The 23,887-nt window shown below is 40.9% G+C and overlaps 1 protein-coding gene across 1 annotated transcript; it reads left to right on the top strand.

The window, feature by feature from the left end:
• Positions 1 to 1,551: 1,551 nt before the first annotated feature.
• LOC142427518 (lysine-specific demethylase 4D-like) lies at positions 1,552 to 3,324 on the top strand. Its single transcript, XM_075532755.1, is given in 1 exon segment — positions 1,552 to 3,324. A coding segment is annotated over 1 exon segment (1,773 nt).
• The last annotated feature ends 20,563 nt before the right edge of the window (positions 3,325 to 23,887 follow it).

A 23,887-nucleotide genomic window follows, 5' to 3' on the forward strand; every position in this document is an offset into this window, starting at 1 on the left:
AATTATATTTCTGTTGCTTAATTTTTAAAGATAATTCATCCAGTTTTAAGATGACTGTTGAAGTCATTTTACATAAATTTTATTTTTCCTATGAAGTTCACTGAAATGTTCACTTTTTCTGCCCTGTATTGGAGCCCTCTTGGAGCCCCATTGGGCTGCCAACCCAGCAGTTCCAAGGACCAGTCGCTCCATGGAGAAAGACAAGGCTTTTAACGCTTGTCAAGAGTTACAGCCTGAGGAAAACACAAGCACATCTCCTCCATGTGTTACAGGGTGAAACTGATGTCAGTGAGTTTGTTTGGTTAGTTGTCTTGGTTCATATTTTACATGAAGTGTGATTTTTGATATTAGCATCTTCAGGCTATATTTATTCACCTGATTTTTTACTAGCACTTCTCATAACATTCACTTATGTCAGGGGTGTCAAACTGGTGGCCTTCCGGCTGCCTGCGACTGCTCAGGTAATTTTTTGTGGCCCCAAATTCTCTGAAATAAAATGAAAATAGAAAAAATTGTTATAAAGAAAATAGCGCTTAGGGGAGATGGAGGCAATACTGTACACACAATTCCCTCTTTAACCCTTTAACTACAGAAGACCACTATACAGGTGGCCCAAAGTCTTTTCTGGAGGCCTGTGGACGTTTCTAGACACGATCATTTCCGGTAATGTTTTAAAGCGATGTCTGCCACTCTCATTGCATAATAAAAACAGATCCTAACAGTGAAAAGGTTAAAAACAGGACTCTAGGATATGCTGTTATGAGTCATACCTAGCGGCAATGCTAGTTAACATTTTTAGAGGGAAGCCATTACGATTGTGCATCACATTTGTCAGCTGTCCAACATTTTGTGTTTTTTATTACTTTGTTATATTTTCCGGTCACACCATAAGAGGCAAGGGAAAGCTAGTAGAAGGAAAGCGCTGGCAAATTTCCGGTTAAAAGCATAATTATAGTTTTATAAATAAAACCAATGTTTAAATAAAAACAATTATATAGGGTTTTAATTATCCTATCCATATTTCTGAATCCTCACTTCAAAATAAAAATTCAACAAAATTTGTAAATGTGATGTGGCCCACTTTAATCTTGCCTGTTGCACCACATGGCAAGCATTTTAATTGAGTTTGACACCCCTGACTTCTGTTGAATGTTACTGAATTACTGTCTTTAGATTTACTTTTTAAAAATCCCTTGAGACACTCCTTGTTAGTGGAATTAGAAATTTCCCAGGATTGCAACAGAAGCTGAGTATCAACAGATAGAGACACCCTTCCAACTGAATAAACTTCCAGAGCAGCATAATGAGCCAGGAGCAATCTGGGAAAACCCACTCCGTGTGCACAAATCCTGTCTCTTTGGGGGAAACAATAGTTGTCCATCATAGTAGAATTCCCTTGGTCAATCAGCATGCCTGGGGAGAGTGCATTTGCTCTCACAGAGCCATCAATACACTGCAAGAGATTTTCAGACAGAAAAAGAAACAAAAGCACAGCATCCAAATACACAGAACATCCATAAGAATCGGGTTTTCTGACTTTATTTTGCAGCCATGAATTCCCAGAACTATCGAAGCCAGAACTCAAGCCTTAAAATCATGACTTTCCGGCCTACCATGGAAGAATTTAAGGATTTCAACAAATACATTGCTTACATGGAATCCCAAGGTGCCCACCGTGCAGGCCTGGCTAAGATAATCCCACCCAAACAGTAGACAGCCAGAGAGAACTATGACGATGTGGATGACATCCTCATAGCCAGTCCTGTGCAGCAGGTAACTACTGGGCAAACAGGTGTCTTTTTGCAATACCATAAAAAGAAGAAATCCATGACCGTGGAGGAGTATCGCCACTTGGCCAACACTGACAGATACTGCACTCCCACACACCGGGATGTTGACGATTTGGAGCGGACCTATTGGAAGAGCCGCATGTACAATTCTCCCATTTATGGGGCTGGAGTATGTGGCTCCTTATTTGGTGAAAACACTGAGCATTGGAACCTCAGACACCTGGGGACGATCCAGGATCTGCTGGAGCAGGAGTGTGGAGTTGTCATCAAAGGCGTCAACACCCCCTACCTGTACTTTGGCCTGTGGCAGACCACCTTCACTTGGCACACGGAGGACATGGACCTGTACAGCATCAACTACCTGCACTTCGGGGAGCCCAAAACGTGGTATGCGGTGCCCCCTGAGCACGGAGCCCGCCTGGAGAGACTGGCCAGGGAGCTTTTCCCTGGCAGTTCCAGTGGCTGCGCGAACTTCCTGCGGCACAAGGTGGCCCTCATCTCACCCAGAATCCTCAGGGAGAACGGCATTCCTGTTGGTCGGATCACCCAGGGAGCAGGCGAGTTCATGGTCACATTCCCCTATGGATACCACGCTGGCTTCAATCACGGTTTCAACTGTACGGAATCCATCAACTTTGCCACCCTGCGCTGGGTTAATTACGGTAAAGCTGCTTCTCAGTGCAGCTGTGGGGAAGCCAGGGTCACATTTCCCATGGACGCCTTCGTGCGCATTCTGCAACCCGAGCGCTATGAGCTGTGGAAACACGGCAGGGACCGCACCTCCTTGGACCACGTGGAACCCACAGCACTGACCAGCCCGGAGTGGACGGCCTGGAAGGGAGCAAGGACTCGTGCGATGGTCAAGGGGCGTCTGCGGTCCTTTAAGCCACGCAGGGCCAGGCGTCGCTCTCTGACTCTGGCTGCAGACAGTGGGCTTGGGGGCTGTGCACTGGTGTGTCCTAGTCCCACAACCCACTCCTGGGAAGACAGCTCTACTGTGCAGCCTGAGGCCCCTACCTTCATGGGCAGCAGTCCTACGGGATCCAGTGTCTCCCTATTTCCCACCTCAGTTCCATCTGCCCAGTATCTCCAGGCTTCACCAAAGGGGACTCGCACTAGGCGTCCTCAGGACTCCGATGCCCACCAGCAGTCTGTGAAGTCCAGGGCCAAGAAGCACACAGCAAGCACATTTGTACACCTGCCCACTCAGGCATTGCATGAGAATCAACAATCAACAGATGACCCTGGCCCTCAGAGATTTGACATCCAGCATGCTGTTAAAGCTTCTGGGTGCTGCTGTGACCCCGATCTTCAGCCCTTGGGACCCCCACTGAATCCTGATTCTCTGATGCACCCTGGCCCCTGCCTGAAGTCACTGGACAACATCTCAGTGAATCTCCCGGACATGCTTGTGCTGAGTCCTCCTAATGAGTCTTTGACTTCTACAACATTCTCCAGCTATGCCTCTGTGCACAGTATGGCACCTCTGGACCCCCTTGGTGCTATTGCTATGGACCCCCTTAAACTTCTATAGTCCTGCCCTCAGATGAGGTTCTGCAAATCTACTTACATAGATCCTTGGAGACAGACTCGATGGAACTTCACTTCCTAAATCCTGAAAGGTTGTCACCAGCAAAGATCTTCTTGTTGTGAGTTTAGCTAAACTGCAGTTTTTGTCAAATGTGATTGTCCCTTGGACTATCTCTCACCTTCAGGAAACACAGACACACCCAGCCAATCTTCAACATGGGAATTGTAATCTGTGGTGATTTAATTGTAATTGTAATTGTAATCTGTGGTGATCCTTGACCTCTCAGTGCCATGTTGATAGGTTGCCTAATACTTGCTCAGACTATGGACTCCACTAAAATGTGTTCTAAGGACTCACAGACCAACTGGATATATGTGTGTCCCTTGATTCTTCCTAGGCTTGGGAGTTGTCCTTGAAAAGAACTCCCTGCGCAGAAATCATTAAACCAATTGCTTTCCAGCGTGTCTCTCCACGTGGCAATCTCAGTGATCAAGACCCACTGTTTCAAAGTTGGACTTGGGGCTAATATTTAAGGAGGCCCATTGCCAAGTCTTTCTTTGATAATGCAGGAGGTGGGTTCAAACTGCTAACCTAGTCCTCACAAAAATTGGAGCCAACATTGGACGATGCTCAGACTCTGAGGCTCAATCCACTTCGGAAGCGCTGACCCGGTCTTCTACCGGTGGTCACAACTGTACCTTCTAATGAAATTCAAGCCTTTAACACACTCCAATAATTCTGACGTGGCCACCCTTCAACCCACCAACCAAGCAATTGCTTACGTAGAAACTGCACCTTTGAATGAATGATGTCTGTTGCTGTTTGGGGATCAAGGATACCTATTTGTGATTATTAATTTCATTGTTCTTAGTGTGTATCTGAAAGGAAATAAAATACCTTAAAACGCATTCTGAAAGTTTGACTATGAGAGGTATGTGAAAAACAAAGTGACTCATCACATAGCCAGAGCGAAAGAAGTAGCTAGGTCCCAATGAATTCACCAAACAGTCTGTCCTTGTACCCAGAGTAGTCCATGAGGGAATGGAAGAAAATTGTACAACAAAACACCACCACAGCAAAACAAAAAGTCAAATGATGGGGAGAGCTACTGCCCAGAGTTCCCATCTAATCATTGAGCTGAAATTACTCCTGGAGTCACCTTTTCATGAAATCACACATTGGCATTGACTTGGGAATCAATTTCCCAGAAACTCTTGATACCCCTGTTGGTATTGTCTCTTCAACTCATGTATTTAAAAGCCTGTTTTCAGGTCTGCAGCCAGAAAAAATAAGCATCAGAGAGCCTGTCATGGAAGGTAGTGTGGCAAATTTTCTCTCTTTCTTGAAAGACTCTTAAAAATTTTTTTCTCTACAGGAACCCATCCCCTGCCCCCACCCAATTGCTTAATCAAAAGAGGTAACAGAAAACTCACTTTAGAAACTCCACAAATTTCTTATTCATCAGCTCTAACCATTACTCTGAGTGATTATAAAAGGAGAAAAAGTAAAACTGAAACAGATATGGATTAGTTTTTATTTAATTTGTTTCAAAGAAACACCAGTTTTAGGCCCAAGTATTTATAATTTACCATAGTCAAAGCTGCATGGAACTATGAGACATAGAAGAAATTCAGATATGTTTGTATTGCATTTAGAACAAACACTTATCCTTTGAAAGATCTAGATTTTAGATTGACCAATAAGCCCCAAAACTGTTTATTGTGCCCTCCACCTGCATTGCTGACACCGCTCTCAGGAAACTATTTTAGTCAGGCTTCCTTCAAGATGTTTGTGGTTTTCTGCTACAGTATCCCTGGGGAATAAACATCATCCTCTGAAATTAGTAAGGTTAGTACAGAAAAGAAAGAGACACAGGATAAATAAAATACTATTTAAGCATGAAACAAAACTTTAAAAATGTATAATTAGCCATGATACTTAAAGCAGCCTGGTACGATGGTATATATGAATACCAAAGGATTAGAATTGAGAACCTAGAAATACAACCAAGTACCTATAGACACCTAATTTTTTTTTGACACCTAATCTTTCACAAAGGACTAAAACCCATTAAGTGGAGAGCAGGTACCCATTTCAACAAATGGTGTTGGAAAAACTGGATTTCCATCTGCAAAAGAATGGAACAAGGTCCATACCTCACATCATACGCAAAAATGAACTCAATATAGATCCAACACCTACATACTAATCCTCGACCACACAACCAAACAATGAAATTTAGGGACAAACTTGAGGGTATTTAAACAAGGTATAAACACACCTATAGAAGCAGACATTCCTATTGGCTCTATTTCTTTCCGCTGCAGCATCCAATCCCTCTCATACCTTCCTCCAGTACCAGATGGGCCTAAGAGGATTTTATCCCCCATGCCTGAATTAAAAATGTTTTCCATAAACCTGAATTTTTGGCTATCTTAATTGGATCATGAAGTTTCACATCGACAGCTTTCAATGTATAGGAAATAACCATGTCGCCCATGTGGCTCTTTTGAATTTTATTATAAAACAAAAGGGGGAATTGTGGGAAACAGAAAGATGTCTCCCAAGCCTCCCACAAATATATGTTAGACTTAGGACACTGCTTGCAGCTAATGGTAAATGATTGGCCAGGTACCTCCCTGAAGGCAGTCAGTTGCCAGACTACTGTCTGGTCCCACCACAAGTAGAACCCACTCCCTGCCCTAAAGGCTTGTGGCCATCAGTTTAGTCCCTTCAGGGAGGGTTTACAACCTACTCATAATGGTTTCTATAATGATCCAGAGAACAGGTCAAACCAGATCAGCGACATCCAAAGTTAGTCTGCCATGCTGAATCTAGGATCTGCCCACATTGTCACATGTATATTCCTAGTCCCTCCTCTTCCTATTGCGTGGATACCCCTAAAACACCCCCATCCCATTACTGTATTACCTATAGCACAACCCTTTCCTGTGACATATGTCTTCACCTGTAATTAGGGGGCTCACATGTCCCAAGAGAATATAAAAGCCTTGGTAGCAATAAATTTTGCGTTCTCTCCACATGGATCGCCAGCTGAGGCTGAGGTGAGCATGTGAGCATGCCACCATGAAATGTGTCTGACTCCATTATTTCAATCTCTGTTCTATCTCTCATGCCCTTTATAACTTTACTATAATCTTTACTTATTATCACTGTACAGTTGCGCCTACTGGACCCGTGATGATGTGTTAGGGGCTGGTTTCCCTCACAAAGCAGGAAACTGGCTAAGGCAATTGCACTCTGGTCCAACCATCACAAAGCAACAGACCAGAGAACTACAAAGGCAAGGTTCACAGAGCCATTTATCTCTCAGCCTTTCATTAATGCTACATGTGTTTATTGGCCAGGTTGTCACAATGAAATTTAACTATATCAAGGGTTACACAGAAATCAGTTACATTCCAATCACTTTAGCATTAATTGATATGTCCAAAATCTTGACCCTTTAGTCTGTTGTAATAGTCCAGTCACTAGTTTATAAAATGCTCAGTGATAATAGCATCCCAGATTGTCCCTTAGACAGCATCAGCAATGGTAGAAGTGTCTCAGTAGGCAGCAATTGCTATTCTCACGAGTCTGTGAGGCGTTGATGCTTTGGGTAACCAGTAACAGGACAGAGGTCTTTGGACTGCTTGGGCTGTCTCAGGTCACATCATCAACTGCCTTTCTTCTGGGCCTTGCTGGCTGAAGAGAAATCCATCTATCTCCTTTGCTTCTGAAAAGGTAAACAAATAGCCCCTCCTTTTGGGCAATTAACAGTGTGGAAACAGAATCGTGGTTAAGATTTGGTGTTTTCCTCCTTCAATGCATGAATATTTCCTTCTATCAAATTGGCGTTCTATGTTGCTCACCCTCCCAACACAACCGCTGAAGACAAAGTGGGTGAACAAGCAAATGTGGTGAAGAAAGCTGATGGTGCCCGGCAATCAAAAGATATAGCATCTGGGGTCTTAAAGGCTTGAAGATAAACAAGTGGCCATCTAGCTCAGAAGCAACAAAGGAAGGTGGAAGAACACACCAGCCGGTGTGATCACGAGGTTCTGAAGGGATCATTTATCAGGCATCAAAGAACAAAAAATCATATCATTGCCACACACAGCCATCTAGCTCAGAAGCAACAAAGCCCCCGTGGAAGAAGCACACCAGCCTGTGCAATCACGAGGTGTCGAAGAGATCAGGTATAAGGCATCACCAAAAAAAATACCATAGTGAATGAAGGGGGAAGTGCACAATGGAGACCCAAAGCCCATTTGTCAGCCACTGGAGATCCCCTCACAGAGGGGTCTAGGGGAGAAGATGAGTCGGTCAGTGTGTGATGTAGTACCGATGAAGAATACAGCTTTCCCCCAGATCCTGGATGCTTCCTCCCCCCAACTACCATGATCCGAATTCTACCTTACAAGACTGGGTAGAGCAGAGGTTGTACACTGGTGCATATAGGAGCTGGAGGCACAGGGAATCCAGGGTGGATGATACCTTCAGGACCAGGGGTGTGAGGGGCGATACTGGGAGAGTAGAGGGTGAGTGGGTTGGTAAGGGGGAACGGAATACAAGGATCTACATGTGACGTCCTCCCTGGGGGATGGACAACAGAGAAGGGGGTGAAGGGAGATGCCAGATAGGACAAGATATGACAAAATAATAATCTATAAATTATCAAGGGCTCATCAGGGAGGGTGGAGCGGGGAGGGAGGGCAAAAAAAAAAGAGGACCTGATGCAAAGGGCTTAAGTGGAGAGCAAATGCTTTGAAAATGTTTAGGGCAAAGAATGTACAGATGTGCTTAATACAATTAATGTATGTATATGTATGGATTGTGATAAGAATTGTAAGAGCCCCTAATAAAATGTTTAAAAAGAAACAAGGGCAAATGGAAAGGCAAACACAGGGAAGATGCAGTTACATTGTGTGGAATGCAATCAATGTCACAAATCAAAGTATGTATGAATTCTCCAGCATAAAACCAGTCTGCTTTGGTAACTTTTATCCAACTTACAAAAAAAGTTAAAGAAAAAAATTCATTATGTTTCTATATACCATCAATAAATTATTTGAAAACCAAAAAAAAAAAAAAAAACCTTGGGTGCTTTCTTCATATTTTCTTTGTCCTTCATCTTTCTCCAAATGTTTTTTGCGTCCTTTTTACTACTGTTATGAACAGTGCGAATGACCCTGTGAAAGGTTCATTCTATGCGCCCCCCTCCAAGGGGTTCGCGACCCACAGGTTGAGAACTGCTTTTCTAAGGGGAGTCCATCAGCTTTCTTCTGCAAAAATATAAACGAATCGTCCTTCCTACACGTGATTAGTGGACTGGGATCCCAAAGGAGATTTCCATTTTGCTGGGACTTCTTATGATCAGCTAATTTCTATAGAGGTGAATATGTGTCTATCTGCCCTAATTTTGTTACAAGCTTTAAGTAAGGAGAAAATTGTTTTAGTTAAAATGACTAAATGAAATTTATTAGACATAGAATTTCCTTTCATCTCTTCCGTCTGTGTTAACAATGGAGACTCTAAGACATTGTAACCAATCTCAGGGAACTTGCCAGGTTCCAAACCAGTGAAACTTTAAAAAATCATTTTATTGGGAGCTCATACAACTCTAATCACAATCCACACATACGTCAATTGTGTAAAGCACATTTGTACATTTGTTGCCCTCATCATGTTATGTAAACTTCAGCTGTTAGCTCTCAGCAAATCAAGAGCGCTCACTAGTTGGAGTGAGAACTTCTTAAACACAGGATAATTTTAAAGACTGATAAAATCTTAATAAATTTGCACAGCTGTTTTTGAACTAAGTTACCAAACAGACGTGTTTCCTTTAAGTTTCTCAGTAAGATTACAGGCTCAATTAAGATGTATAGACCTTCAGGAGTTTTACATCGTAGGATTTTACAATCTTGAAATATTCTGTCTTGATTAAGTTCGCTCATTCCATGTTGGATTTAGGTGGGGTTAGTAGGTGGGTCTTAGACCCTCAGGAATGCCCTAAGGAAGAGACCCCATATCCCGAATTGGAAAAAAAAAACACATTTTCCTCCAATTTCTAATTCCATGTGAGGGTGCTGTTGTTTCCCCACAACAGCATTCCAAAAGACCCCTTGACCCATAGGGTGGTCAGACTTCTCAGATGCTTTTTCCTGATAGGTTTACACTTTAACTCTATTATTATTTATTAACCATGGTATATCAGATTTTATTACTGCCCTAATTTCTTCTTCATAATCCTGATCAATACTTTCAGTAACAATCTGAACTCTATGAGAATTTAGGTTGGACCTTCCTAACAAACATCCTATAGTTCTCTTATGTAGTGGACCCCAAGTACTGCTCTTAATAATTTCTGGTTTAATTACATTTTTGGCTTCTCCCCACACCTTTGAATAACTTCAGTATCAATGTGAACTACATCTTAATGAAGAGAAAGCCCAAATCCTTACCATGGGATCAATAGAAAATACCACAAAAAGTGGAGATAAGATTGAAGCTGTCAAGGATTTCACCTGCTCACGATCTACAATCAGTGGTCATAGAAGAAATAGACATATGATGCATTTCATTGGACAAATCTTATGAACGTGATCTCTCCAAAGGTTAAAAATAATGTCTCTTTGATGACTAATATGTACTAGGCCCAAGTTATTTTACTTTCAACTATCTCATATGCCCCTGAATGTTGGACAACGAATGAGAAAGTTTAAAGGAGAAATTATGTATTTGAATTATAGTGCTGGTGAATAATTTGATAGTGTGGTAGAGTGTCAATTACATCTTGGAAATGTACAGTTATAATGCTTCTTATAATGGAAATATGAGTATTTCATCTTAAGCATGTTGGACATCAGAAAGAGCAATCCTTGGAAAAAGACATCATGCTTGATAAAGTATAAGGTCACTAAGAACAAACAAACAAACAAAAGGATGAACTTCGACAAGATAGAACATCATAGTAACTGCAACAAAGAACTCAACTGGGCAAATGTGAGGATGAAGCAAGACTCATATGTGTTTCATTCTGTTTTATCTAATGTGGCTGCTTGTCTCAATAATTTGAAAGGACTGACCTAGCAAAATGTGATGCCTATTACAAGCATTTTGCTCAATTGTGAGCTAATGAAAGCATTACTTTTACAGATGGGAACCTGAAAAGGATACCATCTGATACCAATTTTATTTAATAGTGTGCTGAAAGTGTTAACTGCAGCTATCAATCAACAAATAAAATTAAGGCATCCAAAATGGCATCAAAGAAGTTAAGCTCTATAATTGCTGCTGATATCACTTGAAATATTAAAAGCCCCAAAGGACCTATGAGAAACAAATTGCATCTAATTGAAAGGTTCAGCAATCTCATGTGTAGAAGTCAATGTAGAAAAAGAGTTTGAATCCTGTGTACTAGTATAGAAAGCTCTGAAAAGGGAATCAAGAAAATAATACCATTTACAATAGCCAGTAGGAAAATGAAGCACCACAGTCACCCCATGATGAGTGCTCTTTGGTCTCAATGGTTTAGGTGCAACCTATATGGCAATGTCCTTGCTTGATGTTGTGCCAGGGGAGATGGCTTCAGCTTTCAACACTAAAGGGCACTTGTATATGCACACAATTCACATTCATGAATGTACTTCTGGTCTGCAACAGGTACAACTAATAGGAAACCTAGTTAACACTAAAGAGCCACACATGGGGAAAGCAGAGCTGCACATCTGAAATGTGGTCTGGAGCCTGATGCTTAATGGTGGGTGTATCTCACCAAGCCGGCTAGCAGCTAGTCATGACTGATGCAGATGTATCCACTTACAAACGACTTCATAGATGAGATCTGACAAAACAAAGTCTGAAGAACTAATACTGACCATTCAAGGGGGTCAATTATCTGTGTCTGTCATGAGATGTAATGATTTCTCACTGTGTGTGGGGGGGGCGGGTCTTACTCACTTTACTATATCCTCCTCACTATTATGCTTTATGGAATGAATGGTTTTTCATTAATAGTCAGCTATATCTTCCACAACCTTACATTTTCTTATTCATTTAAAATAATTTGAACAAAAACATCATTTTAATGGGTTTACGTTTTGCTCATTTCCTCTCCTCACATAAAAACCAGTCCACAAAACAAAAAGTAAGAAAAATTTAAATATTTAAAAAATATGTAAACTCTTCAAAAACCATACAAAGCCAAGCAATACAATCTTTAAAATATAGGAAATATTTTATTTATCACCACATTATTTGATATTATTCCCCAAATAAATTAAATTCGTTTGGAAGATATATTAAAGATGCATTAATAAGATTAACAGAAGTTGTAAGTTGTAATTTCAAAATATAATAACAGTGCTGTATAAAAAAGAAAGAGAGCCCATAAATCAGGATATATCACTACAAACTCAGAAAAACTTCAATTGTATAGTACACATTTTCAAAGAAAATACGTCCTATTGTAAATGGTCCTAAAACAACTCAAGTGATTAAAGCTCATGATTAAGGCTTGTGAGAACCAACTAACCTTTGGATGTTCTTCATTTAAAGGCCAGGACAATGGTTTACCAGTTTTCAGCTACAAGAACAAAGTATAAGTGTTGATATACTGTATATCACAGTTTCTTGATGCTGGGCTAAGAGGCACCCCTATAATATCCATTCACATGGAGATTACCTCGACTCTCTCTAACATACCCACCCAGGGCCCACTCAGGACTCCTACCACTCCAGTTCCGCTTAGGACCCCTGCTCTGTCTCTCTTGACCTGTTTCCTCCTCCTCTGACGCGCTCCTTATTCTGCAATATGAGCCATGGGTGCACTGATCCTGGGATTCACTGCACGCACCCAAACAGAGAGCTGAGGTGAATTAGCATATCGAAATGCCATTCAAAATCTAAAAATGGGTACATTAAGAGAGGCACAGCAGCGATCTTATCTGGATCAGAAGCCTCTGAACCCCTGTATTTGACCAAATACATCAATTAAAATGTGGTAGATTTCTAGAGGCTGAGTATTGATTCCCGTGACAGGGGGAAACTACTGGGATCACTCATTACTGGAGCTCAAAATTCTATGGGCTTTGAGTTTAAACCCCTCTGGGTTCTCAAGGGAGCATTCAAAACAAGCCCTCGGGTTTCTGCCACTGGAGAGGAGGGCCATTCTCAATTCAAAAGATTTCTCACCAGAGGAAGGTCCATTTCATTGACATTTCATAGTTGGTGGTGAAATGTTTCCACTATCAGCCACACACCTCATTTCCTACCCATGACACCTAAGGGTGGGGGGCCATACTCAGCAGGTATAAACATTTCAAAGGTAAAGAAAGGGGAGACTGCACTAAAGAAACCAAACACGAATGGGGGAAATATAAACCACAGCACAGGCCTGAAGGTCAGAGCCCCACCACCAGGTCCTAAGCAACTTTCAGGCTCAATCAGAAGATCACACAGAGCACTCCATACACTCACTTCATCACCATCCAGGTGCCCAGCATAATGACCGCGGGTTACAATTTACAAAGTCAACTGTGTTCTCCTCTGAGGAGGAAAAACAAACGAGATGCAACAAACATTCCTACTGTCTCACTCCTGCCAGATTTGTCAAGATCCTCACCACACTTAGCTCTGAGAATAGGGTGATAAATGTTTCCACCTTGAGGGAATAGATCAAATTTTCATTGATCAGAATATGTCATTCTCACTTGAACATTATTTTCAGTGGTTATTATTTAGTCTATGAAATTGTGACACCTCAATTAACACATAAGCCTTATTTTTAAAAAAATTTTTGGGCGCTCTTACAGTTCTTATCACCATCCATACATACATATATCCATTGTGTCAGACACATCTGTACATCTGTTGCGATTATTTTTTCCAAAACATTTTCTTTCTACTGGAGCCCCTGGCATCAGCTCCTCATTCCCCCCTACCCCATTGAACCCTTAAGAATTTAGAAATTATTGTTTTATTCATGTCTTACACTGAGCGCTCTCTCAATTCACCCAGTTTTCTGCTGTCCATCACCCTGGGAGAGGGGCCATGCATCGACCTTTGCATCCCCATTAATCCCCACCCCCTACCCTTACCCTCCTAGTATCACTGCTCCCTTTTTCGGTCCTGAAGGATTTCTCTGCTCTGATTCCCTATGTTGTGAGTTCTTATCTGTACCAGTATACAAGTTCTGGTCTAGCCAGATTTTTAAGATAAAATTGGGGTCATGAAAGTGGGGAAAGGTGGGATGTGGAGGAAGAATTAATGAAAACCAGAGGAAGGTTGTTTGTTTTGTCAGTGCTATACTGCACATTAGCCTTATTGAAGGTTTCCAAATTTTATTTTATATTGAAAAATAGACTATTCTTTTCAGTCTCAAAAACAATCAATATTCTTTAAAAATTTCTGTACATTTTCCGACAGCAGTATGGACACATGGTGCTGGGAATGGAGTGCTGTATGAAACAGAATCGTTCTTCATAGAAGAGGAGACCGTGGGACAAAATGCTCTGCAGAGCACATTGAAATCTGCAAACAGAGTATGAAGACTAAGCCAAATGCAGTAGTGAACAAATATAAATAGTAATTCATGAATTTCAAACGCATTATGAAAGTAATGCCTGAAGCCAAATGGCCCAGTAAAATCTGTCAAGTTTTAAAGACAAAATGACAATTATTTATGATACATAAATAGTATCAGAGAGAGCAAACTTATTGTTATCCAAAAAGGTTGACTAGGACTAGAGTTCAGAATCCAGAACACCAGGAAGGAGACACGAGGGTGATATATTTTACGGAGAATCCAGACTGCATCATACTTGAGAGTGACTGAGAATCGTCCTTGCTACAAGGTCCGACTCTTCTGGAAACATCTAGACATAATTGTGAGTGACTTATATTCAGGTAATAATACATACTGGAACTGCCCCGATAGAGTTCCCTAGACTGTGACCTTTGTGGACCCAGATTGTTAGATTTTGTGTTTGCCCAGGGACAAGCTGGTGGGTGATAACTGCTCATTCTTCAAATAGCATGCACGGTCTTGAACATGTGGCACCCGGGATTGCTATGTCATGGACTACAAATGTAGGGAGAAACCCAAGTTAAAAAATAATTGATATATTAGTATTAGTGTGTTAACAAATATACTATAAATTGTATCATAAATCTTGCACAGAAAAAGGTTACATAATTAAAACACGATGTAGGAAATTATATAGGGACCAGAATAATGAGGGGAAAATAGCACAAATACTGACAATAATATTAAATATGATTAAACAAAATACAGAGTAAAACAAAGTAATGAAGATAAGGAAGCAAATTAAGATACACATTGAGAAACTCAGTTACCATTACCCAATGGTACCAAGTGAATTGCATCTCATAGGACAGAGGAGAACGGCTCCTTCGGGTTTCAGACGCTGAAAATTTGGGTGGAGCAAACAGCCTCATCTTTCTCCCTTGGAGTGAATGGTGGTTTCAAACTCCTGAGCTTCCATTTAGAAGCCCAATGTAAAATCCATCATGCCACCAGGGATAGTGAATTTGTATATAGTGTTTATTTGTACATAGTCTTTATTATTTATTTATTACACTTTATTTTCCTGGTTGTTTGATAGCCATATAATTGTACCTCAATTTGGGCTGATATATTTATTGAATTAAAATTGCTAAATAATTTTAACACTTTCTTAACTTAGAAAACGTTGTACTATATTATTATTTTAGGTAATTGCATTTGGATAAACAAAATTAATTTCAATTTCTGCACCTCATTCCACCAGATATGTTGTTAATAGCCTTTGATTCCAGACATGTTGTTAGTTGCCTTTGATTCAGTTCTTACTCATAATGACACTATAGACAAAAGAAAAGAAAGAGAAACGGTTCAGTCCTGAACCATCCTTGCGCTCGCTCCTCTGTTTGAGACCATGTAGGCCACCACTCTATCTGCGCATCTAATTGAGCATATTCCTTTTTCTTGCTAACACTTACCAAACAGGATGTACTTCTCCAGAAACTGGCCCCCTGATAACCTGTTCAAAATATGTGAAGAGATTTACTGTTCTCTATTCCAGAGAATATTCAGAGATACAAGCCTGCTGTGTCCTCCCCTTATGGCCCATTTGCTTATTTTAGAATCAGAGTTCTCCTTCCAATGAGTGTGTCCTTCACTGTGACCTAATCAATGATCTCAGAAATGAGTCCTCCAACCAGATCAGTCATTCTAGTTCATGTGCTTCCAGAGTTCGGGCTCTCTCTATGCCTGGAACCCTTGTTTCTGCATCAAGGGAGATGATGAGTAGCAAGCATCACTGAGGACACGTCACAAAGTTAACCCCAGAAATCTCCACATTATGTTATCAGACCTAGAGAACATCGGTCAATTACTACCCATAATGCACAGGGAGTAATGAAGAGAGACACCTCCTGAGAGACCAGACGCTGAGCTGTAATAGATCAATGACCTCGGGACATTTAAAACCATGCATTTCACTCATGAATCTGCACATACTTGTATTTCATTGTTAACATATTTTGAGTAACAGATGATATGAGAATGATAAACTCTTTCCCACGAATGAAAATGGGTCATATAGGATGATACTGAAAGGTCAGAGTCACTTTGATGTTTGTACTGCAGAGAAGGCCAGTTCTTCTTCTCAAGCTTGCAGTGAAGAGACAATATTGAGAAAGAAAAAAAGAAAGAAAAAAAACCTGTTTCTGGAGATGCTGAGAGCTAAGAGAGGGAGCCGTGATTCCAACAGGAAATGATCCCTGTCATCCTTCTGTGCCTGTCTAGGGCTGGGTGTCTGTGCTCTGGGGGTCCTGCACGCTCCCTGCGGCCCAATGTATCCCCTGGAGGGGAGGTTTGTGTATGGGCTCACACTAACTTTCCCTTACTGGGCTCCTTGCACAGTAATACAGGGCCGTGTCCTCCTCAGCAGTCACAGAACTCAGCTGCAGGAAGAACTGATTCTTCAATGTGTCTCTGGTGATGGAGAGTCAGCTTTGGAAGGATGGGTTATAACATGTATTACCATCATAATCTATGTATCCCATCCACTGCAGCCCTTTCCCTGAGGTCTGGCGGATCCAGCTCCAGTAGTAACCACTGCTGGTGATGGAGAAACCAGAGACAGTGCAGGTGAGAGACAGCTTCTGGGAGGGTTTCACCAGTCCTGGACCTGACTCCTGAAGCTGCACCTGAGACAGGATGTGTACAAATAAAAACAGATGGTCCCTGTCAGTCACTTGAAGTCACAGCCGTCCCTGTAGACTTAGGTCAGATATCGCAATCACCCACCTTTCTTTCCGAAGGGACCTATAGTCCTGTCTGAAGAGAACTGGTAGCTTTCCGGCCCAAGGGTGATTTTTACCTTAGTATCTAAAGAATAATCTGCATGTGAGGGAATCCTGTCTTTATTAACAGAGAATGATAGCGACCAGACTCCCCTCTAACTTTTGATCACATTGTAGGGTCACTCTTTGAACTTATATGCATATTAGTGTCTGATGAGGATGGCACTTGGCCTAAGATGTGTGGGGGGAAAGTTCAAAGGAAAGCCAGTGATTTCTGAGCTCAGTGTTCTCTCTCTTCAGCCCCTCAGCCCCTGCCCTGCCTTGGGCGCCTATATGCCCTATGCCCCAGAGGGTGGACGGGATAGAGTTTAGTGAACGCATCAGGTGGACACCAGGGTATCTCCACTACCCCACACTCTCCAAAACGCCTTTTCTTCTTCACACAGCAACCTTATTACCAGTACCTGAAACCCACTGCAGGCCCTCCCCTGGAGCTGCTTTCATGGTGAATGGAGAGACTGGACAAGAGAGCCTGAGAAATGTTCTCGACTGACTCAAGTTTCCCCCAAACTCTACTGGCTGCACTTTTCCGTGGACATTTGCAAACGCAAAGATTTCCTGTCCAGGAAACTCTCACACATATCCATTGTTTATCTAGCCATTGTTTATACCTGCTCAGTGAATGGGCAGACCAGGGCATGCCATGGCTGTGTCTTCTATCCTCAAGTGGAAGGCTTGGGCTAGGCTGGTTTTATCAACAGAAGAGTAATGTCCCTCTCGTGTGTCCATCTATTTTAAAGCTATATGAGGGATATATATGAGTGTCTTAGGAGAAGTATGTGGAAATTATGATATCTGAAAAATATACTTGATTTCTTATCATACAAGTTTACTCAACTGTTGGAACTCCATTGAGACCAAGAAGAACAGAGGAAACCATAAAGATTTCTACTAGAATATAACCACTCTCATCCACAACATGTAAATGCCTAAGTGTACAAGTGAATGACACCCGAATGGGAAGTTATGGGCACACATGGTTAACTACTGCAGTTAAGGGGGAAACAGATGAGGGTTAAAATTGTAACAAGAGAGAGAGAGAAAAGCTATATCCCAGAAGAGGGTGAGGCATTTCACCTGGGTTCATGCTTGCCCCTCAGGGAGACCAAGGGTCCTTTTAAGGCCACACCCCAGAAATAGGCTCAAAATGCCCATTTAAGAAGGATGTACGGTCAGATTAAATTAATCACTTCTCCCTTTAGCAAAGTCCTATCCCCCAAACAAAAAGTAGTAAAACATAATAATCCCTAGAATACACCTGAGAGTGCTGAAACATCAGGTGAATTATTTTGGGATTGGGATGAGGTCTGGAAAGTCTAAAACCAGGAGCAGCAAAGAGAAAACTTAAACACTGATATCCACGGAACTGAACCTCTAATATCATTCCCTCCTCTGATTTTGGCATTACCATTTGAAATCCTTGGACCATGCTCTGAAGCCCAAAGCTTTGGCATAACAGTCTTTTGTGCTTCCCACACCAAGTTGTTTCAGCTTTAAGGTCGAGGGAATAGTTCAGTTCCTTTAATGATACTCTTGCAGGATATTATTAAATTGGGGTCACCCTGAGATGTTACTGAATGACAAGAGCCATTTTGTCTTTTGCATTTCCTGCTAAGTGACAAATTGTCCACATCTGGGGTGGAATCTTCACTAAAGTATTGTTATTTCTCTTAAGATGTACAAGTGAGGAAGTGATAAACAGTACCTAGGATATCATATTAAATGATTTCATAATTTCAGAACAGGTGTCAAGCTCTGTCTTTGCATTTTAGCTAATACTGGTGTCATAGAATATATGTCCTCTTGAGATTGAATACTTTCACTCAGCATAAAGTTCTCTAGGTCTATCTATGTCATGACAAGCTCTCTGGTTTCTCCAGTGTTTTTAGACATGTAGAGCATACACATAAATGAATGTCCTAGAAGGATTTGATGAGAATAATATTTGGGAACGATTTGTTATGTGATAGTGATACACAGAACATAGTCATGTTCATATTATTCCAAATACCATAGTTATTAATATATAAATCATTTTCTTATTGCTTAGCTTATGTCACTAAATTTATATACTTTATGTGGGAATAGACCCATAACTTTATAGCTATCCAGCATGAATTTATTTTAATGGTAAATATCTTAGAGCATGAACACGTGTATGCCACAATTTATTTATTCTATTCATCTGTTTGGGGTCATTTAGGTTGTTTCTCATTTCAAGTTGAAAACAAAAATGCAGAGGAGGGGGAGTGGAAGGCATTCACATTCTTATTCTCACAAATCACCATAACAAGCATGGTCATTCTGTAAACTTTTCTTAACCACAATTGTAAACTTAGTAACATTTAAAACAATAAACATTGCATTTTAAGAGAGAGGGTTGTTATTAGGAAGGAAAAAGAGCTATTCCTTACCTTCGCTGGAGAAGATGTCTTGGATGATTATTTAAGTTGTATAAAGGTTAGCCTGAAACATTTAATAAATAGCCAAAAGTTTCTGGTGTTAAAGTGATTAGGATCCCCCAGGAGCACACAGACTTCAGACAATACGTGTTTTATAGCAGAACATTCCCTTAATGTGTAGATCAGGGGCACTCACACTTTTTCAGCATGCGAGCTACTTATAAAATGATCAAGTCAACATGCTCTACCAACCACAAAAACTCAAAATGTATATTTATTTATTTAGTACATTTATTCATAAATGCATTGAGAATTCTTTATATGTACAATGTATGTTTATGTACCTTACATAACTGCATGAGTCCATATTGCACAACACAACACAATTAACTATGTAAATTTTCTAGATGTGTTCTTTATTTTTCTATTATACTTGTCTCCCACAAATAAATACCCACTTTATGTTTTTGTTTTCATTATGTCATCTTTGTGACCTTGTTTATGATATGATTTAGAATACATTTATTGACAGTTTCCTTTATATATTTTTTATCATATCACACTATTTAGTTTGAGTTTCATATTTAACTTTATGGCACCCGTCTCCGTGTCACATAGGTGTAAGGAAAACAAAAAATACACTGAAGAGAAGATAATGGAGCAGAGTGCAGCTCAGAATCTGGTCTTTACCTGGAGTTCTGGAGTCACACTGCCTTCTCCACGCCTCCTTTCACAGTGATGCATAGCAATGGCCTGCGCAGCAATGGAGCTCAGAGTTTAATGAAAGGGGTCATGGGGGATGTGTACTCAGGACATCAGAGTAGGAGTGTAGGCTGTGCTCTCACCAATCCATAGTATACAGACCCACCACTGGTTTAAGAGAATCTAGAGACAGAACCGGTGAGGCACGATGTCTGTGAGTCCTACAAGTCCTTGACCAACCCCTGCAAGCTGCACGTGGAGACAGTAAGGCAGGTGCTCAGATAAAGCATTACCAAAATTTCACGTTTCATCCCTGAGCTGCTCACCTCTGAGAACTACCCACAAGAAGAGGAAGAAACTGACATGCTCTAGGAACGAAGCCCATGATTCCCAGGTGTATTATCCTGAGTGAGTAAGACCTAAATTTAAACAAATACATCATGAGACACTATCTGATGGACTATGTGGAGATTGGATGTGAGTCGTACTGTTGTAATAAAGTTAAAAAGGGGATCATTTGGGATGAGAATGTTGACTATTTCCTCTGAGAACACAATCCTGACCATGACTTCTCCATTCATCAAGCCCAAGGTCCAGTTTTCCTAGGCCACAGAAAGTGACAAGGAAGATGGTTGAGGAGGTAGACATGGATTAGGATGGAGGATGACTTCAGAAATAAAGGCAGTGATCATGTACTCTCATGGATTTACACATTTATAAGATACAACAAATCCAAGGACATTTAAAATGTCAGATATGCATTTTCTCTTCTGCATTAGATTATGGTAATATAAAATATTCAAAATTTTGAAGATCAGCTACATCTAGCAATCTCACTTAATTCAGCCAAAAGTGACTCCAATTCAATGTTTGTTGTAAATAGGAATGGCTTCTGTGAGTCAATATAAAGGAAGAATTTTTCTTCAACCACTACACTGCTGTGTCTACTCAAGAGTCATTCTAGTGTGGAAAGAGTACATGACACACTAAAGCAAATTACCTTTGACACAAAGATATTTCTTATCTAGAAAGTAGTCGATAATAATGTCATTCACACCCAAAATTATACCGAAATATCTGAAATTGTTCACCTACGGTTGTGTGTCCCTAGATACTGGAAATGTTATCAATATCATACGATAAATTAGTAGCAAAGCCACCAGAAGTTGTGGCTTTGTTTTCCGAACAAATAATCTGGTAAACAGGACAAATGTGGACCCCTGGGTGAAATCAGTGGGATAACATTCTGTGGGATTATGAAGGTGAAGCTTCAACATCTGACATGAATAACGGAATTATCCTGTTTGGCCCTAGAGATCTCCCTGAACCCTGAATTCACACAGATAAGTTTGTGTCTGCCTTGACAATCTTGGGCAACAGTTTCTGGAACATAGACAGATACAATCATAGGCCACTATGGTTAAGAAAAGCAAAAACAACAGACAACAACAAAAACAAAATCTCTGTCATTTGAAGAAACAATTCAATAAAAAAAATACGTTGACTGGCTATACTGTGACTAAACCATTGTCAGGAAGTCTAACAACATGTGGTAGAAGAATACACTCTCAAACCTTGAGCCAAGAGTCAAACACTTCATAGTCATATTTACCCCCATTTCCCCTGAGTCTGATTGGAAAGTATTTATGTGAGCATCATGGGAACTCTGATGCAGGGACCCCTGGAAGAATTACCAGAATTACCTCTTGTCCTTAAGGCACAGTCTGTTTGTTGCTGTAATACAGACTATATTCTTCTGTTACCATATAATTTTTGAATTCACAGATATCAAGAGTCGGCTCAGAATTGTTTTTTTTTTTTAATTAGGGAGAGATTCCTTAGGGAAACTGAGATTTAGAAGCAACCTCAGATCATCACAGGAAACCAGGCTTGAAGCTTCAGCTGCACCTGCTCCTGGGTCTGAGTCCTATGCTCTGTGGATCCTGAGCGCCCCCTGGAGACCAGTCTCCTCTCTGCAGGGGAGGTTTGTGTCTGGGCTCTCACTGACTTTTCCTCACTGTGTCTCTTGCACAGTAATACACGATTTCAAGTCTTATCATGTTTCTAGTTGTCTCTAGATAGGGTGAATCTGCCCTTTACTGAGCCTGTGTAGTATGCATCACCACCAGGATTAATAGCTGAGACCCACTGAAGTCCCTTCCCCGGAGCCTGGCGAACCCAGTTCATCCAGTAGCTACTGACAGTGAATCCAGAGGCTGCACAGGAGAGTTTCAGAGACCCCCCAGGCTTTCTTAAGTTGCCCCAGACTCCACCAGCTGCACCTCACCCTGGACACCTGAAAACACAGAGGCACTGTGATTAGATGACACAAATACAAACACGTGCACTCACAATTACCTACACACAGAAGGATCTACAATGATTACCATGTAAAATGGACAAAATGAAAGCCAACGTTGGTGCAAAGTTCATGATGTGTCCTCTGGACCAGCTCCTGGGCACAAATGGAAACAGCAGAGACCCCAGGGACAGGACTATCCTCTGAGATCTCCCACATCAGGGGCTGTGACTGGTTTATCAGTGGCAGAGAGCTGCATTTGCATGTTCCCTGATATTTAGAAGCAGTTAAGTAGAGAATATGGGCAAGAGTTCTCCCTCAGAATCAGAGAAACACAAGCATTTGCAAAGGAAAACATAGCTCTTAAACAAGTTACTATCAAGTATTGCTTTAATTGTTACATATTATCAATATTTTAAAGTAGTTTTTAATTTATAAACTTTATATTATATACACAACAAACTTTGTGTTATGAGAGTTCACAGTGCATCCTCTCTCGTTTCCCTGAAGATGTAAATACACATGGTGATAGTAGATGGCTCTCTTATCTGTTTCTTATGTGGGTACATTATTAGATTTCATGGTTGTTCTCCAAGGAATTTCCACATTTCAGTGGTATTTTTAAACAGTGTGCATGAAGGTGATCATAAAACTTGCCCAGAAAACATGTGGAATGGTGCTTCCTACCTGGTTTCTGTTTTGGGGGATTCTGGTCCTCCTTCTTTTGTCATGATCACGAAATCTGGATATTTACCATCTGACTTAATCTTCCAAAACCGTCCGTTTTCTTTTCTTTTTTAAAGATAAACTTATACTTGTTTAAAATATTTTAAATATTTCTAACCTACTCTTCACCTGTTTCAATTTCAGGTGTGTATCTTTAAGTTCTTTTTAAATATATATATTAATCATTTTATTGGAGACTCTTACAGTTCTTATAACAATCCACACATCAATTGTATCAAGCACATTTGTATATGTGTTGCCATCATCCTTTTCAAAACATTTTCTTTTACTGAAGCCTTTGGTATGAGCTCCTCTTTTTACCCTCCCTCTTCCAACCTCCCATCCTCATGACCCTTGATAAATTATAAATTATTATTTCCATATCTTACAATGTCCGCTGTCTCCCCTCACACAGGTTTCTGCTGTTTGTGTGTGTGTGTTATATATACATCAATCATTGTGATAGGTTCTCCCTTTCTCTCCCTTCTCCCCCTACCAACCCTCTACCCTCTACCCTTATGATATCACTATTCCAAGTATTGTTCCCGAGGGGTTTATCTGTCCTGTATTCTGTGTGTCGAGAGCTCTTATCTGTACCAGTGTACATGCTCCTGTCTAAGCCAGTTAGTAAGGTAGAACTAGGGTCATGATAGTGGAGAGGAGAAACATTAAAGAACTAGCGGAATGTTGTGTACTTCATTGGTGCTATACTGCCCACTGGCTGACTCATCCCTTCCTTGTAACTTTTCTGTGAGGGGATGTCTAATCGTCTACAGATGGGCTTTGGGTCTTCGCTCCGACCCCCCTTGCTTGCATCTATATGATTGTTTTGGATCTTTTGGTGTCTGATATTTGATGCTATCACCACTTCATAACCACACATGCTGGTATGCTTCCTCCATGTGGGCTTTGTTGCTTCCCTGCTAAATAGCCGCTTGTTTAACTTCAGACCTTTATGAACCCAGGTGTTATATTTATAATAGCCAGATACCATTAGCTTTGTTCACCACATTAGCTTATGCACCCATTTTGTCTTCAGCGATTGATTCAGGAAGGTGAGCATTGC

The sequence above is a fragment of the Tenrec ecaudatus genome, chromosome 15 (genome assembly GCF_050624435.1).
Source record: "Tenrec ecaudatus isolate mTenEca1 chromosome 15, mTenEca1.hap1, whole genome shotgun sequence".
Classification (NCBI taxonomy): Eukaryota; Metazoa; Chordata; class Mammalia; order Afrosoricida; family Tenrecidae; genus Tenrec; species Tenrec ecaudatus.